At 36.2% G+C, this 23,501-nt stretch overlaps 1 protein-coding gene across 8 annotated transcripts in view; it reads left to right on the top strand.

The window, feature by feature from the left end:
• Positions 1-12,206: 12,206 nt before the first annotated feature.
• The window catches only part of Gria4 (glutamate ionotropic receptor AMPA type subunit 4), a 373,705-nt gene continuing 362,410 nt past the window's right edge, over positions 12,207-23,501 (top strand). For 4 of the 8 annotated variants that reach the window (XM_021173095.2, XM_021173096.2, XM_029481411.1 and 1 more), the window contains exons 1-3: positions 12,207-12,612; positions 13,100-13,278; positions 14,494-14,652. In XM_021173095.2, coding sequence (XP_021028754.1) covers positions 13,191-13,278; positions 14,494-14,652 — 247 coding nt within the window. In that variant the 5' untranslated portion in view covers positions 12,207-12,612; positions 13,100-13,190. The remainder of the gene's footprint in view (positions 12,613-13,099; positions 13,279-14,493; positions 14,653-23,501) is intronic. The other 4 variants (XR_003837564.1, XM_029481413.1, XM_029481412.1 and 1 more) reach the window with 2 other exon arrangements.

Raw genomic sequence — 23,501 nt, 5'->3', positions numbered from 1 at the left:
GATCAACTCACTATTGAATAAAAATGACAAGAAAGAAATTAAAAATTCTTAAGAATTAAATGAAAATGAATACACAACATACCCAAAGATATGGGGCACAATGAACATGGTTCATAGCTAGCAGGTAAGCAAAAAGCACTAAGTACCACATAAGATATTGGAGAGACCCCATATTTGTAATGGCATACCTGAAAGTGCTAGTAGTACGAAACTTCTTACTACCCAGAAGGAGTAAGAAATAATAAAACTTGGGGGTTAAAATCAACAATATTTGAAATAAACAACAACAACAACAAAAAATATATATATATACAAAGGAAACTGTCATTCCACACAGAGCAGCAGCCTAACAAGTGGGAAAAGATTTTTAACAGTAGCACACACTATAGAAGTGAATACCTAAAATACATAAGGAGCTCAAAAAAAACTGGACATTGAGAAAACAAACAACTTACTTAAAAGTGGGTTAAATATCTAAACAGTGAATTCTCAAAAGAAAAGATCATGTACCTGAGTTAAAAAACTTAAAGAAATGTTCAACATCCTTAATCATCTGGGAAATGCAAATCACAAATGCTTTGAGACTTCTTACATGGATAGCCAAGATAAATAAAACCAATGCTATCCCAGGCAGGTGAGGATGTAGAGTAAAGAAAATATTCTTCCATGCCTGGTGGAGTACAACCTTGTGCCGCCACTATGGAAATCAATGTGGTTGTTCCTTAGGAAGCAGGCAGGCAATAGATCTACCCCCAAAATGCAGCTATACCACTCTTGGGCTTATACCCTAATAAAGCTTTGTCTTACTACAGATACACTTGTTCAATCATGTTCATTTCTGCTATATGAATATAATAGCCAGAAATTGTAAAATCCTAAATTCCATTAACAGAAGTATAAACAAAGAACATGTGGTAAATTTACCCAATGGAATATTAATAAGCTGTTAAAAAATTGAAATAATGAAAATCACACAGAAGTGTTGGAGATATCAAGATTTTTCTGAGTGAGGTAATTCATAGTCAGAAAAATAAAGATTACAAACATCCACTCATATGTGGATGTAAGTGTTTGATTAGCAGGCTACAATCTATGTAACCATAGATGTTATATATACAGTAAGGAAATAGGTGAGAGGGTTGAACCACCTTAGGAAAGGGAAATAGAATGCATAGCTATAAACAGATGGAGGTGCAGAAATGGGAGAATCAAACAAGGAGGGGGAGGAAAGAAAGGATGAGAGTGGGAATACAGGTGGGACACATGTAAAATTAAGGGCCTTTGGTGAGTTTGTGGGTAAAACCAATAAAGTAGAAGCTTCCAGAAATATATATGTGTATAGAGCTGATCTGAATGAGATTCCCAAATGACAGGGAGTAAAGAGTCACAACTAGACATTTCCTGTCACAAAATGAAGTTTCTAGTACTGTGATTGGGGTTTTTGGTCAAAGAATACCATGGAAACCCTCAACCAACCCAGGCTGTTTTCAAGACTATAGGTTGCTGTTTATAAGTAGATAGTAAGGAACTATTGCAGAAGGTGAAACCTACACAGCAAATTGAACATGAAGAAGTTGAGTTGGTTCCTACCTTGAGCCTTTCCTCCTACTATCTAGTGTTTGTGGTGCTGGAAGTTACTCTGTATGCTACCACAGGAAAAAGATAAACACCAACCCAGCTACAAAGCTTTTGTTCTCCAATGATGACTTACTTGCCTGCAAGATATGCTGGTGAAAAGGTGTCACAAAACTTTGGGAATATCCAATGAATATTTTTGACTTAATGCCCTCTGTACTAGGTGGAACAACACTAACCAATAATCAACACTGCCTGTATGGCTAAGAACTGGAGACCAGATAAGACAGATAAGACAGGTATCTAAGTGAAAAGCAAATACTACTGTTCTGATAAAGAAATGTCACAATAAATCCCAGCCCCTGGCTTTCTATCTCATCTTTGGTAGTTGAGTTCCTGGATGCTCAGCCTTTATATTTTTAATAAGCCTTAAACATAACAATAGCTAAGCAGGTTCCTACCCTTTGTGGTGTTAGAATCTATTTTCCTATCAATAACCCCGAGTTATTACGAAGTATTTACTATGCTCCATATGCCCTGTTCTTGGTTCCAATTGGGCAGTTCTCAGAGCCCCTCCCTTGACCCTTGACTCATCACTGTTTCTCCTTTCTCCTTTCTTATCCATTTTTCCTTTATTCCATGGTGGCTGCATCCTCCTCTTTCCCTTCTAATCCTCTCTGACCCAGGCCTCCAAAACCTCAACCTATCTATGCGTCTTCTTCCCAGATATTTGCTGTTGGCATCTTTATTTACCAATCACAATTAACCTGAGGCAGGGTTATTTAGCTAGCTTCTATGTGCAGATTCTCTCATCTCTGGGGCAACCAGTTTCAGGGGCCTAAATTATCATCAGAATATAAGCAGCTTCAGGCCAACCCAGTACAGAAATAGTGTCACAAAACTTTGAGATTATCCAATGAATAACGTTTGGATTTAAGGCCCTTTGCACTAGGTGGAACCCATAACTAACTCTGCTTGAGTGGCCAAGAACTGGTGACCAGATAAGACAGAGACCTAAGGGAAAAGCAAATACTACTGTTCTCATGAAGAATGTCACAACATAGACTACTAATGACATTCTGGTATATTTATAGATTAGTACCTTCCTTGGCTATCATCAGATAATCTTCCTCTCACAGGAAATGAGAACAAGTACAGCTAATCGCAGATTGACAATATGCAGCGAGTAAGAGACCTTGAAATACTCAACCTTAAATGAGATGTCTCCCTCATATCCCTCCCCTCAGGACCCAGGGAACTCTGCAGAAGAGGAGGCAAAAAGATTGAAAGAGAAAGCAGGGATGAGAACACCAAGGAAATAGGGTTTTCCACACACAAGAAGACATAGGCACATATGGATTCTCAAAGACTGTGCCAGATAGGGTCCCAGCACTTAGAGAAGTAAAAATGTTCACTAACCCAGAAACTACTTCCAACTAATAGCCAGTTGCAAATGGAAATCAGCTCTCTTCAATGAAGACTTGCAGCAGTTACAAAGTACTCTTAAGGGTAGGCCTTGTGCCTAGCTGTAAATAGGTCCTTTGTGTATATATTATGGCTTCCAGCTTTGTCTTTTGTGGAATCCTGTGTGTATGAACATGTGTGTCTCTGCATCTCCATGTATATCTTGTGCTTTCTCTTTGGCTCATTCTTTTTCTGGGTTTGTTTGTTCTTTATTTTATAACAATAAAGTTCTCCTGATGCCTGTTTGTTTTCCAATGAGAGACAGAAAGAGCATGAAATCCAATGGGCGGAAAGGTGGGAGTAATCTCAGAAGAGTTGGGGAAGACAAACCATGATCAGAATATATTTGACAAAAAATATCTTTTTTTCATAAAAGAAAGAAAAAACATGGAACACATTCTAGAGCTCTAAAAATGCAGCTGAATAAAGAGCAAGGGATATGTGTGCAGGCCAGATTCTCTGACTGACCTCTAGATGCTCTCCAATCCCTAGATCCCTCTCTATACGATTCCTCTCATCCTCACAGAGGGAAGCAATGAAAACACAAAGGAAAATACTATAAAATTCAAAATACTGACCTCAAATTATTTTAACCTTAGTGCTCTCAATAATTGTAAACGAGCGAATAATTATGTTTTCATCGAAAAACCATATATAAAAGTGAGATGCACAACTTCATGAAAAACTGTATGGTGTGGGCAAGTCCTTTTCATTTCATTGAAATGTCAGCAAATCACCATTCCAGGCTGCTAAACTGTGTTGCCATGTGAGTCCATCTTGTTTGGGTATTGATCAAGTTTTATCTGTTTTAGAGAATTTAGCATAAATATCTACATTAGATATTTATACTGTGTGTGTGTGTGTGTGTGTGTGTGTGTGTGTGAGGAAATCAGTAGAGTACTGAAGATTTAGTTAGCAGTAGTAGTTGCTGACTTCAAATTGCCATAGAAGAAATTAACAGATATCACTTCAAGAAATTAGATATCCAGGCTGGGATAAAACAAGGAGGATTGAATGAGAAGCCTTACCAACAACTGTCATTTTCTTCACTGATGCCCAAGTTTCTACATTCTGTGGTTTAGATTTGACTATTTCCTAATTATTCTCTGCTTTGTGGGGGTCTCCAGAGAATTCTTGAATAATTAAAAATCATTTATCTCCTCAGTGGCTGAGTTCTGGTCTCTGTGGGACTGTAACAGCTTAATGAATGGATCATCATGTTCATGTAAAGGTGTCAGATTTTAGGATGGAATGGCATACATTGACACCATGGATACTGTCATTTGGTAAATTACTTTAAATCATTTTATATTGCAGTGGTTTTAGCCCAGTGCCACTTGTGATAGCAGGGGCACAAATCTAACACAGAACTGAATTGGTGTCATGCTAATAAATCCTCCCTGGTATGCACGTAAACTATCAGTTAACTCTTTTAAACTACATAATAAAAACAGAGTATTTAAGGAGGGTATATTGCTCATAGGATCATCATTTGATCTGTTATTTACTTATGTATGAATATTCACAAAAATAATTTTTGTACTTCCATTATGTTTCTTATTATTTTTTTGTATTTTTGTTTGAATTATGTCAGTGTTTGTGTATTTTGTGCCTATGATTGTTACTTCCTTTATCTTAAGGTCTTAAAGAATAATATCAGTATTTTTTAATACTATTTATAAAATACTGACCTCGGTCCTGGTGAGGGCAGGTGGGAAATGGAGCTCCTGGACTCTTTATCCAACCCTCTGTGGGATCCATTAGATTTGCCTCTAGCTTTTGTCATGAAGATGTGAGTGAGCTATAGTATTTTTCTGCTCTGTGAATACAATGAATAAAATATTCATTGCTTTACATGGTACTAAAGAGAACAGCAAAAATGGCCTGGTGTGTGGCTGCCTGCTTTTGTAACCAACTGCACCATATACATTGCACAGTGGATCAGGGGGCTGTGGGATTTGATGCCCCATAAGTCTTGACATTCAGCCCAACCTACTGAAAACAGAGAACCAGAGACCTGACTGTCCAGCTGGGCTTCTTCATAAGATCTAATCAGATAGGCATCGTTAAGTTTTAGCTTGCAATATGCAGACCACATTGTTCATTTCCAACTGATAGCCTTCACACCAGCTTCACAGACTGTGAATGACTCCCCTAGAATGTGCGTGACTCTTGTAAATCAACGATCATTTTATGTTTATGCATAATATGATAGACTTTGCTTGTGGCTTAGTAGTTAAAATGATTTCTGTTTTTCCAGAAAATATGAAGTGAGTTCCCAGAATACACATTAACAGCTCATGGGCTCCCATAGCTCAGAATCCAGAAGATATGTCAACCTCTTGTGACCTATTCAAACAGCTGAACATGTGTAAAATATACTCACATGCACATATATGAATATATCTTTAAGAAAACAGAGAAAAACGATTAAATCCAAACTGTGTGTCTACTGCTATGACATTTTAAAGATGTCAGCAAAGGAAGATGAATTATTTAATAACTCTGGAAATGTGTGAATGATTATCAGATAAATGAGTGACACTTTTATTACCAATGTCTATGAACAAAGTTTTTCATTAAAGAGAATCAACTGTGTGCTAAATATATTATAGAAATTAAGTAAATTTTACAAACAGGACTTTAATTCTAGACTGATCCAAATGCATTGAATAGAAAGAAGGCTATGAAAATTTTATACCTAAGGCAAGGTACTTAAAACAGTAGGCAAGCCTTTGTAAGTACAGTGTTCTAAATATGCTAATATGTCATTAAAATATAAAGTGATATACAAAATAATTTTATTTTATATGCATTCAGTAGTAGGCACATAGATGCAATTGTTTCATTACTTTAAATTGTATATGACAATTTAAAAAGATGTGGTTTTATTTCTGTATATATGTGTATCTCTGAGAGAAGTCACTGAACATGATCGCAGTACTCATGAAAGCCAGAAGCCACACCATATTCTCCTGGAATGGAAGTTACTTGACATTTTGAGTCAACTGACTTGGATGCTAAAAACTAAACTTATTCACTGAGAAGAATACCTTCTTTAAATTGCTACCACATCTTTCCAGCCCCCTGTAGGTGGCATGTTATCCTTAGACACATTTTGGAAAACACAACTCTTGTTACAGAAAGGGAAAAAAAATCATTCTGAAAATTAGTTCTTGTCACTTGTCCATCAGCATATGGCTTTGTCACTGAAAAACACATGTCTCATACAAAACAGAGCCACACACTTCATAAATGAAAGCAAATAATATTCAAAAGATAATATTTTCTTCTAGAATTGAGACAAGGAATACTTATATCAATGTAAGAATAACTGAATAGCAATTTTAACATATAAACATTGGATAAATGATCAAGGTTATTGGATAAACACAATACAGAAAACTTTTGTTGAGTGCTTTGGCTTTAATGGGCATTAAAACCAACACTGAAGCAAATTAAAATTATTATATATATTTATATATGTTATTGGGCTATATTAATAAAGTAGCACAGTTCTCTGTCTTATGTCGCATGTCAAAGTATGTTGTAATTTTTAAACCATGTTCTTAATTTTTATGTTATAATTCCATCATGTCACCATTACGTTTCTTCCCTCTAAGTTCATCCATAACCCTTATTTCCTTTTTTAAACTTTGTTTTATTGAATACCATGATTCCCACCATTATTGCCAAATTACTTTCTTTTGTCTAAATTGGCCTCCATTCTTTAACCAATGAAAATCCTGCAGGCTTTTAAAATCAAGTTCAAATTTTAACTTGGCCATTCCTATCCTATTCTGCACTAGACATTAGGATGAGACACTGTTATTGAGGTAGGAGTAGACTCATGGTAAATATCCCAAACTCCATGCATTGAAAGATATAGAATTGAGCTTTTGCCATTATTTTTTGTGCTTAGCTACATTAATTTACACACACACACACACACATTTGCAATTCTTTTAGTATTAGAAAATAATTCCCTATAACCTTTTTATTTCCTCATGATATGGTGATTCAGAGAAAATAACCTAAAATGCATAGTGAATGAATAAGCCAGTAAGAGAAAGATTGCTATTTTCTCTTCCATGACTTCCTTCAGTTACAATGGCTCTGGAGAGGAATGAGAACAGTGAAACCAGAGAAATAATCTTTTTCGGAGTAATGAAGATTCTGGGTTCCAGGAAAGTGGATAATTTATCCACATTAAAGTGACACATGATGTCAATTGGCTTCACAAAAAGACCATGTAAGGTAGACAGGTGTCAAAAGATTAGTCAAGTAACTGCTATAGTCTAAGATCAGTGGACTGACTTCAAGCAAGATTGGCTTCTAAATACAAAGGTGTAACTCTGCCCTCTGTAAGGTGGTAAGGTATAGTTCTTATTGCTTGAGAGTACTTCCAGAAAAAATGATGAAAATCGAGAAGTATTAGTTCAGTAGGAGGAAACATATTTAAACATATGAAAACAACACTCCTGACAAGAAAAGTCTTTGCTAACAAATGCACAAGTAATTTATTAAATTACTGATATTCATCTTGAAAATGCATCCCCACTTACAGAATTAAACACAATAATATCATACATTTACAGAGCTCTGAAAGTCAATGTTTTTCTAGAAGACAGATAAGTAACCATAATAGACCAGAAGTTGGAAAAATTGCCTACTAATTTTCTTTCTTGGGAAACCTTAAATCTGTTTAATATCATGAGTAAATACATTTTGATAAGTTATCTGAATGATGGACAGTAAATGAGTGATATTGAGTATTGAAATACTGGAGTTCACTTGGAGATGCAAGTAAGAAATCACTTTCAACACTTTTAGCTTAAACCACATGCATGTAATAAAGAATTATAAGCATATTATATTCATATGATGTAATAGATATATAGATGCAATAAATATATAGATTATTTGCCACATACATAAGCAAATACTGTGAACAAATCATTGATAGCACATGAGTGTGTGTTTGTATATGTATGTGTGTATATATGTATATATAATATAATATTCTAATAAGATTAAACAGGATTTCTAGGAAAATAAATAAATAATTATATTACCAGGGCAGATAACATATATGATAACCCTGCAGTATCTTGTAGTGACATTAATATGATTGTTTTTATTTTTAACTTATAAAACGAAATAGAGACATAATATCAATTCCTAGTGTCTAAAACTGATCATTCCATGGTGTATAGAGACACTTTTCTATCTTTGGATAATTGTGTGAGTATACCACTATAGTGATATATGTACCATATCATAATATAATATCTTCTTATTTTATATTCTTGTTTCTATGACAAAAGATTCAACAAAAACAATTTAAGGGAGAAATGGTTTATTTGAATTACAGTTCAAGGTACAGTCATTGGGCATACAAGTCAAAGCAACAGATCTGGTCACGGTGCATCTACAAATCCAGAAACAGAGGGAGATAAAGGCTTACATGTTGCTGCTTACTCTCATTTCTCCATTTGTACAGTCTAACATCTTGCCCAAGGAAGAGTCCTACCAAGAATTAAGATTCGTTGTTCCACATCGATTAATATAACCAAGATAACTTCCCACAAGCATGCCCAATCTCCCAGGTGACTAGATCTTGTCAAACTAACAATTAATACTGACTGTCACCAATACTTTCAACAATCAATGGACTTATAGATTGTTCTGTGTTTTGTTGAGACCAAAAGTGCCTCAAATATTTCTAATTTGTGTAGTATATCTTTAGATATAAAAGCTTTAAATGCAGTGTTTAGGGTTAAAGAGTTACGTTTTACTCAAACAGTAGCTTCTCACCTAGAGCATCAAAATTTCTAATTTATTTTCTATGCCACCAGCCTCATTATGTATCTTTACCACATGGACATAAAATTTTTTAGTCTAAAGAAAAAGTTTCGTCTTTATTAGCTCGCTTGTGCCTTCTCCATACATCCCCATCTAGTAGATGCAGACAAAATTGTTGAGAAAGTTTACATCCACTTAGTTTGTTGCTTTCTGGATTCACTTTCAGCACTTCTCATTAAGTAAGTTGAATTTTCAGTGTTCAAAAAGGCTTATGTTCATTCATGTTCAACATGTGACTAATCCCTACCTGACTGTCTTTGCAAATCAATAGAAAACCAAATTCTCTTGCTCTGTGAAGTCTAGACCACCTTTAAATCTTAAATTGCTCTCTTTTCACTTTGGGGCTCTCTCAAAGCCCTGGCCACATTTTTTCAGGAATACTTTAATGACAATCATTGCCTACTTTATGTCAAAACTGTAGGGAAAATTTAAAGATATTGTTAGAACAGAAAATTCAGTAACAAAACAATGCAAAATTGCCAGGAACCTGGAAGTCTCATATCTGAAGTCCAGCACTATTACTACTGCACAACCCTGAAGCCCCTGTGGCAGGCCACACTACTTTTTCTAAATAACATGGATTCTTCATTTATTTTCAACTTCTAGATACCTTGTTGTATCATAAACTTATTGGTCCCATAGGTTTTAACAAAGACATTACAGTTTCTTACAGCAAACACCTGATAATCAATATAATTTCTAGAAAGGACTCATAACCATTGCAGGTCCTCTAATAACAGTGGTGAAGGTGTTGGTGTTGTTCCCCTTTGTGCCACAACACTCAGATGCCCTAGTTAAAATTAGTGTGTGTGTGTGTGTGTGTGTGTGTGTGTGTGTGTGTATATATATATATATACATATATATATATATACATATATATGATATACTTATAGAAGAAGAAGAGTTTAGACTAGTCAAATAAAGTGGGTAGAAAATGAAAATAAAAAGCACTATTATGGGTGAAGAGTGCAGATACAGTCTACATTCTTACCATTCTATGTAACAGCTCTATAAGACAATTAATGGAAGCCTGTCCTATATCCACTCGGTGGATACATAACTCGGTGCTGCTGCTAGAACTTGTGAAAAGTGGATAATCACCTTTGCCCATTTGCAAGGATCAAAACTTACTCAAGTAGAAGTTAAACTGTTTAGGATGTTTGAAATTATAATTTAATTTAAATGCAATATAAATTTTGTGTAGCTTATTTTATTATCTTTTATAACAGAAGCAGAATGCTATTATTTGTAGCCTTCGTTTTCACAAAACAGAAAAGATAAAAAAAGAAAACATTTCAAACCCCTGTTTTTGTGCAAAAGTAATGCCTCATAAACCAAAATGACAATGTTTGATTTGTGTAATCCAATTACTTAGAATTTGTATAATAACAATCTGTGCTGAGATGTAACAGGAATGTTGATGTAACATTTTTGAAGGGATGTGATTTTAAAAGCAAACTAAGAATTAAGGAAGCAGAAGAACATTCTGGAGTTTTAGCAAAGGGTTTAAAATATATTCTCCAAACTACAAAACAGGTCACTAGTCACATGTAATAAAAAGACATGAATGATATTTCTAGTTGTTTGAGGAATCTTCACTGTGTTTACTGCAATGGTCACATTGAATCTTATCTCACCAACAATATTCAAGCTTTCTTTTTTGATTACATGCATGTGAATTCACAATCATCAAAGCAAATTTCAAATGTTTTCAAAACAAAACAAAACTGAGAAATACTGATGTGATGAATATATAAATTAGCTATTTGGTATCCCAGCTAATATTAATAAATCATAATATCACTAGGAACCCAACAAATACATATGCCTGGATACTATCCACTTTTTTATGAAATGAAACAAGAAGGGGAAAGGCAACCTGAAGAGATAAAGGTAACATGTATTTCAAGAAATATTTTACCAGGTAAATTCTTGCTGCAATTTGATATAAGTCATCAGCTTCCCCTTTGCACATTTTATCAGACACACTCAGGCACTTGCTTTATTCTTTTAAAAATGTGATGAGAGGTGCTATTCCATTTTCACTAACTTTTTGTTTGTTTATGAGAGTGTAATTGAATTACTACAATTCTCCTTTTCATTTCCTCCCCCCAAATCCTCCCATACTCTAAACCCCTCCCTACTCATCTTAAAATCTATGGCCTCTTTTTTCAATTGTTCATGTGATAATATATATCACATGAATATATATATACATATGTATATATATATATTCATTCTAAATATAAACTTGCTAAGTCCATGAACTATTACTTGTATGTGAGTGAACTGTTTGCCCAAGGATAACCAATTGGTTTGTTGTTATTCTGTGGAAGACAATCTCCCCCACTCCTAGTTCTCCTCAGTTGTCTATAGTTTTTGAGTAGGGTTGAGGTCTCCTGGGCTTCCCTCCTGGACTTTAAACAATATCAATGAAGACCTAGGTTACTGTCATTTCTCCTTAGGACATATTATTTTGTATTGGGATATTAGAAAGCTATCTTCCATGTTGTCTACATGTACTGCAATCACCTCTTTTGGAGGTGTCCCAGCCTCTTCCCATGAAACGACAGCCAGTAAAATGACAGTTTTAAAGGTGACTCTGTGAACAAAGTGACAATATTCCTAAAATTCTAGCATAATTCCTTTCTACTTTCTTATACAAACTCAAACTAACTTGCTGACTTCATCTGCAAAAGCCATGTCTTCTTGGAGGTGACTGTAAGTAGAATGAGTTTTCCAAACCCCCAAGCAAAGGAGATGTGTATGGAGAACACATACACAGCAACACACACAATACTCTCACTACAACATTCACACACACATATTCACACACAATGCAGGAAAGCATCCTTTTGGGTAAATCACTGAATAGAAATGAACTGCAGCCTTTAAGTACTTTTCTTAATTTATACTTCTCAATGTTAATTCCTAATTCTGCCTAGTGCCCTTTAAAGAACATACTAGAGGTCTCTGAGTGTTTCTTGCTAACCACCACCACCCCTCTGGTCTCCTCTTCCTCCCTTGCCCACCCCCTCACACACACCTCCCTTTTCTATCGTGTAAACTTCTCTGACTTTCACAACCCTTACCTCCTCCAATTCTTCCCTTCTAGACCCTATCTCATCACTCTGGGGCTGCCATGTCCCCCTCCTCGCTCCTCTCCTTCTCTGAGCACCTTTACCGCATCCATCCGCATCAAGGGCTTTTGCAGATTCCCCTGGTTGTTTGCTGGTGAGAAATCTTTGCTGCAGTTGCAGCAAGGAAGTCTCCCCTCGCGTGCGCGCGCGCGCGCGCTCGCGGGCGCGCAACCCAATAGCAGAAGCGGACTAGGCTGGGCAAGGCTGAGAGGAAAGGGCTGGGAGCCGGGAGGCAGCTTGTCCTCCCGCGAGCCTGCAAGGATGCTGCAGGGGACTGAGACCATGGGGAGGTGCTAACTTCCTCTCCAACCCCCCAGCCCGGGATCCGGGCTGGCATACCCGGCCCCCCGGGGTAGTTTCCTGCCAAGCTCAACCAAGAATCCAAAGGCGACTTGGAGGACATAAAAAGAAAAAGACTGGTTCTGGAGAGGGGCCCCCACCTCCAGAGCCGGTTCCTCGGCAAAGGCGCCGAAGGTAGGAGGAAGGGGATCAGATAGTGGAGACTGTACGCCAAAATCCCAGCCTGCAGACTCGCTCCAGAGCCTCCCTGAAGACCTGGGCTATCTGGTGAGTACAGGGTGGGGGAAAGGGAATGGGAGGCGAGGAGCAAGGGGCAAGGGGCGAGGGTCCGTGGTGGGAGTGCGCGCTCGGGTACCGAGGCACGGGAGGCGCTCAGAGATGCTGTAGCCCGGGCGGGGGTCGGCTGTGAGCTGCAGAGCGCGTGTGGCGCCCGCAACGGTGTGGATGAGAGCTGGGTAGCGCAAGTGAGCCACAGACAGAGCGCATGTCTCATCTCTGTGAGCAGAGCAGCAGCTAGACTGGCCACCACCATCTTCTGCATGAACATTATCAGCAGGACAGAAAACCTCCCCCAGGGCTATGGAGACTGCGGGAAACATCTGGCAGCTGGGGATGGATTGTTGAGGGAAAGCTGTCATAACCTCAAAGCACCCAAACCTTTCTCTTTTTATTCCTCATTTCTTTTCTTCTCTCTCTCTCTCTCTCTCTCTCTCTCTCTCTCTCTCTCTCTCTCCTCTCTCTCTTTGAATTTTAGCGCCATCATCTTCAATGCCTCTCTGAAAATCATTTAGCAAGAGTGAGAGAGAAAGAGAGGAGAGCGCGCACCAGGGAGAGGAGCAAAGAAGATGAGGATTATTTGCAGGCAGATTGTCTTGTTGTTTTCTGGATTTTGGGGACTCGCCATGGGAGCCTTTCCGAGCAGCGTTCAAATAGGTAAGAAGAACTGGGGAAGAGATGCATGTAGCTGATGTGAGGTAAATGAGTTGCAGATAAGGAATCCTATGGAGGAGCTTTCCCATTTCAAACAGACCTTCTGGGTGCAAGTTCAGGCTAGCACACCCAAGCCTGACTCAAGTTCCTTCTTGCTCTACAGTAGGTTAAAGTGGGAATGAAAGAAGTGGAGGAAAGAGAAAACAATAAATAAACAAACAAACAATCAAACCTTCATGGACTTTGATTGCATTTTATACTCGTTTTCTTTTAATCTTATTTTTATAGAGCAAGAGGAAATGCCGAGTTTTATTTTGTGTTTGTTTTTTGTTTTTTGTTTTTTAAACCCACTTTTTGCTATTCTGCAAGCTGCAGCATTCTCGCTGTTACAGAAGGAGACCGGGGGAAAGGCATTTTCTGCCCTCACTTCTTTCCTTGTTGCCTTGCCAGTTGGCAGATTCAAATGTTAGACCCTTTTCGAGGAACCTTCGTTGGTTTTATTGTGCTTTTGACTTAAGCTTCTGTTCTGTCTCTCCCCACCCTCGTTTCTTGCGACCCTCCCTTCCTCCACCGTGATTGCCATTCTCCTCTCCTGTCTGTTGATGGGACTTGGCTATTGAATTTCTTCCAGCCCAGCCCAGCCCAACCTCAAACACTGCATCATTTGTGTGTGTGTGTGTGTGTGTGTGTGTGTGTGTGTGTGTGTGTGCGTGTGTGTGTACTGTGCACAAAACCGAACTAATTGGACCGGGCACACAAAATCGGGGGCCAAGCTAAGTTCTCTTCCCTTCTAAACCTTCTAAACCTGCTCTCTTGTGCGCCTTCACATACCTTCGTTCAGGTCCTATATTTTGATGGAAATCTCTTCTCTATCCATCTGCATATTCCCTGCTGGAGAAAGATGTTCTGAACTGGACTGGCTGATACAATGATGTGATGGGAGAATCCTAAAGAGGGCAAGGGAAAGAAAGCAAGATACACAAAATTGTCTCAGAGGTCATTGTGATCACGACAAATTGAAGCAAGAAAAAGCTGAAATGCTTTGAAGACTAAAACATTAAGCATGCATTGCAGGGACAAAAGGCAGCCCTTATGATATGGCAAAAGAGCTCCTTAATTGTGTGTGCTTGCGGTTGGAGATACGTTTGACAGTCATGAACTAGGTGTAACATTTAAAACAGGAATCATTGAGTGAGTGTTTCCTGCTGTCTTTCATAGGTGGTCTCTTTATCCGAAACACAGACCAGGAATACACTGCTTTTCGGCTAGCTATCTTTCTTCATAACACCAGCCCCAATGCATCCGAAGCCCCTTTCAATTTGGTTCCTCATGTGGACAACATTGAGACTGCCAACAGTTTTGCTGTGACAAATGCATGTAAGTACAGTATGAGTTGCGGCTAAATTGAAAGAGAACTAAAATGAGCTAGTGGGATTTCTTTCTTTGTTAAGAATTTTCTGGAAACAAATCCAGATTCTAACAGTGATGTTAGAAAAAAAAAATCATAGTTTAAAAGGTTTGGTCTCCTTCCTTCCTTTGCTTCCTTCCACCCTTCCTTGCCTCTCCCTCTCTCTGGTCTCCTTTTTTCCCTTTCTGCCTTTTAATTTTCCTGCATAGATCACATAAGCTGAATTCTCCTGTAATGTTTAGTATTGTTCCTGTCTTCTGAACACTAGTGAAAACTGTACTCAGTGTAGTGTTGTATTCCATCCTTTTGGGTTCTTCTTGATTTTTACTGAAGTAAGTGCCTGTCTTCCTTTTAAAGAAGACACATGCTCTTCCCAGTAGTAAAAGCCATGGGAGGATGCAAGAGAGCAGTGATGTGGAAAATGCATTTAAGTCAGTCAGTAGACACTACATAAGATCCAGTGATGTCATTGGAGGCTGCTCTGCCCTTATGTTGGAGGTTGTAAATGTCTCTTGCTGTCTTAATGGATATCTGTTCATGGAACTCCATGAAGCCCTACCCTATTGCCCATCATTTTAGTCCCTGATCTACTTGGATTCTAAAACCAATCCAGCTGAATCTCCCACATAATGAAACTAAATGGGTGACCCCATAGAATGTCGCCTGGAATATGTCCCCTGTCAAGATGCTATGGAACTTGATGTGGCTAAAAAAAAAGCTAACTAATCGCATTAATGTAAAACACTAAGATGTAACCCAGCAATGACTCTGCTCTGGCTTTGGGTTCTTTAAATGTGGGTATGTTTCAGATGCTTCCTCAGTTTTCTGTGCATATCTACTTTTGTTTAAACATGTTTCTGGATTGTCTAAAACATATAGAAGTGGTTCTACATAAAATAGTATGTGCTTTGTTTCTATTGCACCAAGCTTGAAAATCTTTTAATTAAAAACTGTCAGGTCAAAAAAAAAATAAACTGAAAAAAGAAAGAAGTACAACAGAAAATAGATTTAAGTGAAAAAAGTTATCTATTTTATGAACTGCAGTGTTTGTATACATATTTACTTGACATTAGATCATTTACTGGATAACAGAATGAGTCTTTATTTTGCAGCTCTGTTTAATAGTACATTTTAGAATTCAATTTTCTGAAGCTGTGGAAGCTTTGGACAATTTTGCAAATTGTTCTAGCTTTGTTTTGTTTTGTTTTATTGTTAAGACTCCTATACTTACTATAAGTTCCACTTGGTAATTACTGCTTGTTTGTTTTACTTGGTGATAAAACTAATATTAAAGCAAAGGGGAGGTTATTTTAAATCAAAATGCATGCAAATTATAGCTACGTTTGTGGATAGTTATCTATAAATTTTTGAGTTATTTTCAGCATATGCTAAGTACTAAATGAGATATCAACATTTCACACAATTCTACTCTAAGAATTCTCTTTAAGGAGTGTTATTTATTCATTCATTCATTCATTCATTCATTCATTCATTCATTCAATGTATTCTTATTTTATATTTATTTCATGACTCTCCTAAGATTTTCTCAAAACCTTACCAGCTTGGAAACTAATTTATTGTGCAGGTATATTTGGCATAGATTGTCCACCATTCATTATATTTGCATAGTATCATTTAATTTTGAATGAGTTTCCAAAACGTTGTAGTACAGTGTCATTTATTTTCACAAATTAATATCTTAAGAGCCAGAATGGCTTCATAATGACATTCAGCTTTTAAATCTCTAAAGTGCTGACTCTATCCAGACTGTCAGTTATCCTCACAGTATTATTTTAACTAGAAGTATTTTAGTTATGTAACAAAATATACATGAAATGAAATGATAGTGGCAAAGCAATGGTAAATTGAGAATGTGGCAGCTGGCTACATGATAATAAAACTTTAAAAGTATAAGCTGTAGAAGATGTTGCTCCCACAACAAGACTGAGGGGACTAAAACAAGTAACTTTAAATATATCCAAGTTTCACACAGTGTTGGCAATTTAATGTTTTTCATATTCATATACAGTTGATTCAGTGTACATGTTTAAAAATATGTTTAAAAGCAAATAGTAAATAAGCAAAAATGTTTTCTAGTGAAAAAAAGAATATTTTTTCTTGATAAATGACTATAGCAAATGCCCTTTAGATAGATCCAAACTGCATTTGGGTGCAGGCAGTGGAGAATGTGAATCAGGTGGTGGTGTTTATTGAGTAGAGCGTTCCAAAGCACATACACCTATGATTCCATAGTAATTTAGGTAAATCCTAAGCTGTAACTATATATCAATCTAATCTGTCAAATTTTATGACTTTTATTACCAAATGGTAAAAATAGACCTTGAAGTTTAGTAATTTAGAAAATTAACATGAGTTTTTTTTTTTTCTTTGTAATGGCAGAGACTGATTTTTAAACTTGTTATTTTGGAATGAATACAAATAATATTTCTTATACTCTATTATTTTAATTGTGGTATACTGATACTGAATCTTTATCAGCTTGGGTTTCTTCTCTGTATGACTAAGGAACATTAGTCAGGGTACATTTAATTTCTTTTATGGTAACTATTCTCACACAAAAACAGACTTAAGAATAAAATGCATTGGTTCCGTGTTAAAAAGATGTAATCTAATGCTGGTTATCAGGACCAAAATTAAGTTTGTATTTTAAAAAGGCTGTTTAGCTCTAAACTACTAAATGTATAGAGTTCACCAGCTTACAAAACTGGACACGATTAACTCAAACGGAGTAATTTGGCAGGTATAAGGATCATATTGCTGGAGGAAGCAGTAAATTTATTGTTAGCCATAATTTATCTTCAGCAGTATTTAAATTAAATTATTGCTTTTCGTTCTTAAGTATTTATATTGATAGCTAGTAAAAGTATTTATATTGATAGTCAAATTTCAATCAATATTATAAAGGAAATTAGATTTACAGATAATAAAATTATAGCCAATTTCAATAACAAAAGTGTAATAAGTAGCACTTTGACTCAAACATGTAGTGTCATTGGATATGTACACTATTTCACTATTGTGATCCATAAGAGCATGCAAGATGAAGAAAACAGATATTCCAGACTTATACAATCAATATTCTCTGTGTTTCTTAATAATAATCTTTAAATAAATGTATTTTGTATAAGTATCAATATAGCTCTATCTGTAAAAAAAATTGATAATGTTGATAATGCTCTTACAAAACATTTGATACAACTCACAACAGCCTAACTTTGCAGATATATTTTCACTACTTAAAAAATATTAGTTTGGAGAATAGATTTGTTAAATTTTACCAAAACTAGTAAACAAACTACTAAACTTTGTCTATCACCAAGATTTTTAAAATACAGAACTATCTGAGACATTGTATTATGAATTTAAATTATCTATAGAAACAACGTCCCATGACCAATCAGCCTCTGTGATATTATCTACCTACGTCCTGTGCGTGGACTGATGCTTTAAGTTAAAAATAGACATTGGGAATCATATGATAAACCTGATACATAGCCAGGACACCAAACAAAGTTAAAGAGTTCTAGACTGATTCCAACTTTGACAATCTGTAGAGAGGACTACCTGATTGGTACTTTTGGTAGTTTCTAATGGTGCCTTATTTTTTCTATTTCTCTGCCTAGACAGTCTGCTCAATTGTTTACCAGATGTTGATAGAGAAGTTACAAACATTGAATAAGTGTATATTACACTATAATAACAATGAAGAAAATAGTATGGTTTTGAGATAGGATAACACTCTTGTAGCACATATTAACCGATAATTCCTCCTAAGTGCTGACATTAGAAGTGATGCCACTATGCCTGATACCATTCCTATCTTTTTTCCTTTTTCTTTTATTTTATTTTCTTTCCTTTTTTTTTTTTTTTGGCAGGGTTTCTCTGTGTGGTCCTGCCTGTCCTGGAACTCGTTCTGTAGACCAGGCTGGCCTTGAACTCACAGAGACCAATCTGCTCATGTCTATTCTTTTATCAAAGGTAAATCAAACTTTTTTGTTGGACAATTTACTTGCAAAATTGAAATATTCAAGGGCAATAGTATACGTAACAGGATATATAAAATATAGTTTATTTAAATTTACAGAGAATATGAAATTAAATACAACATGCTTCATATAAATTCCCTCTTTGTACATTAGAAAAAGCACATTGAGGTTAAGGTACCCTCCTATCAAATCTGCAGTCAGATTTAACAATGCTTAAATATTGTTGCATGTTCTTCACTTTTGGAATATCAGGTCTTATAAAAGATAAGAGACTGCAGAAATAATCCTAAGCAGGCTGTAGATAATTTTTTATCCTTCAAAAGAAAGATATAAAATATACAATATAATTAAGTGTGTTTGTATTTGGTTTTAGAAAAATTAGTTACCAAGCTGTGATTTGTTAGGCTTTTAAGATTTGAATTGACAAAAACAACCTACATTGACTAGAAGTAATTTTTTTTCTTGTGATTTTCTATATCCCCTACCTTCCATTCTAAGACTAATGACAGAATTATGAGTCTCATGGCTTTAGTTCTCTGCTTTACAAATGATATGACATTTTATAATTTATAAAAGTTATAATTGATGTGTTTCAGGGTGGTTACATGAATATTTGTGAAACTTTCACAAACTGTAGAAAATTCTTTACTTATCCCCAAATTGGTTTTTTCTCAAGGTCTGTTTATTTGGGGAAGATGAAAAGAATGTTCACTTCCTTCCAATGAGAAATAATTTGTCCATCAACCATCTATCATTTGCCTATCTATCAATAAGTCATTTCTCTATATCTTATATACAGAGGAATTCCACTATCTTTCTGGATTTTAAAGGCAAATTCTAAATGAAGTGCTGTTACTTTATGTTCTGAGACTATGCTCTAGTTTAGGACTGCTTTCACATAACATGATTTAATTTGCTCCAAATCAATGTTACTACATTAAGCAGTCTGAGGAGCCAGACCTTACTTACACTTTAGCTTTATATCTTCTGGCTCAATGTAGTTTCTTTGCTTGTCAGAGACTTTGTAGGTGTTTTTACCAGGTCTTCTATTTATCACTCCAAAAACTTTGCCATCTTATGACAAATAAAGCATCTGTATTGAGATTGCTCAAATTGGACAGAAGAAAAAATTTCCATTCATCCTTTCCCTAATTGAAATATTTTGAAGAAAATAGAGCAAGGCAGTTCTGGGCAATTTGTTCATTAATCAAATGGCAGTGAATGCTGAAGCAAAGGATAAAATCATATTAGATAAAAATCCATCTATTCATTTATGAGATTAAATAATGGATATGTCCTTTTATTATTAAACATAGGAAGAGAAATTCTACCTAAGGTACTCTACAAGAAACTCAGAATACAAAACATTTTAATAGTAGCTGCTATCTTTCATGAGCTCATACAGTAGGTGAAAGAGACAGATCAGGATTAGTATAAATTATGACAAAGCAAGATAAAGTGCTATAAAAGAAAAGCTTCTTCCTACAACACAGAAAAACACAGGAATTTATCATTCCTGTGCAATAAACTTAGCACCTTTAGTGATGTTGTTTAATTCAGGTTTCATTTCAGCCTCTTGCTGAGTCATCTGGGAAAAAAAAAGAAACAAGGCTATGAGTAGATAAAGAGAGTACATGGGAAGAAAGCAGGTATAAGAAGCCAGGTCTTTCAGAGCTAGTTTGGACTAGGAGTCAGAAAAGCATAAGAGGGAACAGATGGAACAAAGCTTTGTGGAGTTGTAGAAAATGTATACCTGTTGCAAGGAGATCCCATGGAAGGGAAAGAGAACTCATAAATTGATTGAACTGCATGAGGACATGATCGGATTTGCATTTACAAGAGCAATAGGGTGGCAGGAGAACATTCTGGAAGGGTAAATAATGGAAAACAGAAGTCCCATTAGTTAAATGTCAGAGTAATGCAATTTAAAGTGATGGATGCTTAGGTGAAAGTAGAAGAAGCACAGGAGAGAAAAAACTCACATGTCCCCAAATACCGAATGTTTGTCAGGACTTACTGATTGGCTAGGTCTGTGTGGGAGGGTGGCAGGACAGTGTGGCCTGGCGAGAGTAAAGATTGTTAGCTCACATCTATGTCCTTAGGAAAAGTGTTTTTACGAGTGATACTGACTAATGAAGAGAACAGGTACATGGGCAGGGTTGTGGGTGAAGAAGGTAAGCTTCATGTGTACTGATTGATTTGAAAGAATCTGCACAGTAGAACATTAAACACAAATGGAGGTCTTTGTCTCAGTTCCAGTGGAGAGCAGATCCAATGTAGGCTAGAGCCATGAAGGGAACACAGCAGGAAAGAACTGTGGAGCTTCAACCCCCAAATGATTCAATACTGACACAGGGAAGAGAAAAAAATGTCCAAGTAAAGGAGGCTGAAGGAAAGTGGGTTACAGAGTTTGGAAGAAAAAAATGTGGGAAAACTTCACGTAAGGAGAACTAGCTCTGTCAAAAGCTGTAGAATCTTGAACTATAAAGCAAATTGTAATATCACTAGTAGTTTGTTTAATCTATTCTCTTTAGTGTGTCCGTTTGTACTTTGGAACAAGAAAAAAATTTATAAAGGTTTCCTTTAATAACCACACAAATGTTCCACTAATATATAATTTCCTGGGTATGTTGGTCAAGACCATTCTTATCTTTTAATTAGAGGTAGGAAGGGGGAAATTATCAGGCTTTTGAAGAAGAGAATTTGAATTTGCAAGATAAGAAAGGGTAAGTTACTTAACATTCAGCTCCTTCATCTGTCAGCACAGGAGAGGCAGAGCTACTGAGTAGGAAGGAATGTTTATTAACAGCAGTAATGAGTGGAAGAAAAATTCACTTGCCTTTCAAATTCAATTAAATTTTCACTTATAATGAACATTTTTCAGAGTCAATCTTAATATGTCAATGTCCTTGTATTTTCTCTTTAGGCTTTAGAAAGGTTATATATGTTTTATGTAGTTTTGATACTTCATAGAGATGCTTTTTGATCTCACAGACAGCAGTTTAATTTACATACAAAAATCTCAGGTTCTACTTATAACCTTTACAATGTCCTAAGAGAGGAAACTTCCCTTCTTTTTTTTTTTAGATATTTACTTTATTTACTTTTCAAATGTCATCCCCTTTCCTGGTTTCCCCTTTGAAAGCCTCCTATTTCCTCTCCCCTCCCCCTGCTCACCAGCAGACCCACACCTGCTTCCTGGCCCTGGCATTCCCCTATACTGGGGTGTAGAGCCTTCACAGGGCAAAGGGCCTCTCCTCCCATTGATGACCGAGTAGGTTATCCTCTGCTACATATGCAGCTAGAGACATGAGTCCCACCATGTGTACTTTTGGTTGGTGATTTAGTCCCTGGGAGCTCTAGGAGTACTGCTTAGTTCATATTGTTGTTCCTCCTATGGGGCTGGCTGCTAACCCTTCAGCTAAGAGGAAACTTTCTATGAATGATTTTATGTTGTATTGAGTTTGCCTACTTTATAAAATTGTGTGGTTAGTGCATGATGCACTAACCACACAAATGCACACATTTGCAAAGAGATAGTTTTCAATGTTTGAGCATCTTCTCTTAATGAAGCCAACCTGAAATCTTTCTATACAAACTGTCTCTGTTTTTACCTAATGGGGAACATAGACTGTCTTTCCTCAAAGGGGATACCTTTGGTCTTACTATCTGACTCTCCTACCGTAATCTTAAGGACTTTAAGTGCTTTCCTTAGGATAAAGCACTGCATATTTTGTATCTGCTCCTTCTTTATTTTTTTTTTTAACAGGAGCTATCTTTTTCTTTGTAATCACCACTTCTGGAACACTGTGTTTTTGAAAGTCATTAGTGACTTACGGAGGATTAAATCTAATTGTCTCTTGGTCTTTAGTGTCTCTGAATAATTTACAAGAGTCAGTGCTGAGGACTCCCTGTTCTCTCAAACTTATTTGGCCCCTGATGGTAATAATCATAATATTAAAGAGTTATTACTGGAGGCTTCAGCTTTGTGTTACGATTAATTTTATACAACTATAAAAGGTAAACATAGCTTTTCATTATTTTATAGCAAAAGAACATTTAAACACTTAAGAAAATTTGCCCAAGGCCATGAAGCACCATTGCTAGATCTTTAGGTCACTTTTCTAAACCACTGTACTATCTATCTGACAGTCATTCTTGCTACAGTACCTTTCTCAATCCCAAACCAAGAAGGTGACCCTCATCTTTTATGACAGCAAATTTTTTAGACCTTAATGTAAATATTAAGAATTTATTTTTAATGATTTTCTGTTGTGTCAGCAAGAATACCCAGCATTTTTCTTCACACACTGATTTTTCCATGAGACTTGAAATACAATGTGAAGACTTTAGAAGTCTGACTGTTGACAACTGAAACTCCTATTACTTCATATTCACAATTTCATGTCACAAATGCCACTATGTATAAAACATAACCAAATGTCTCAGCTGTTTGGCACTTCAGGACAAATGATCTTTAATTGATGTCTACTACTTCTATAGGTGAATTATTTTATTTAAGAATATGAAGAGCCATGATAAATTTCTCTAGTAAATTACTTTAAATTGTTCTTATCTGTCAAGCAAGTTCTCTATGGTTGTCGTTGATATGTTTTCTAATTCTAAGTAAACAAGGAGTGATAGTTAAGGAATGTTGACCTAAGTGTAAAGTAGTAAGTTTTACAAGTGCTGTCACATAATGTCACTGGAGTAAACTACTGTACCCTCAGCAAAACACTCAACGATATATTAGAAATTATTCAGAAAGAGAATTTGAGATGTTTACCTCCTTTTGATAATATATCCTATTT

Source organism: Mus caroli, chromosome 9, assembly GCF_900094665.2.
Source record: "Mus caroli chromosome 9, CAROLI_EIJ_v1.1, whole genome shotgun sequence".
Lineage (NCBI taxonomy): Eukaryota > Metazoa > Chordata > Mammalia > Rodentia > Muridae > Mus > Mus caroli.
Note: the sequence above shows the minus strand (reverse complement) of the source record. Positions and strands in the feature narration are given on the sequence as shown.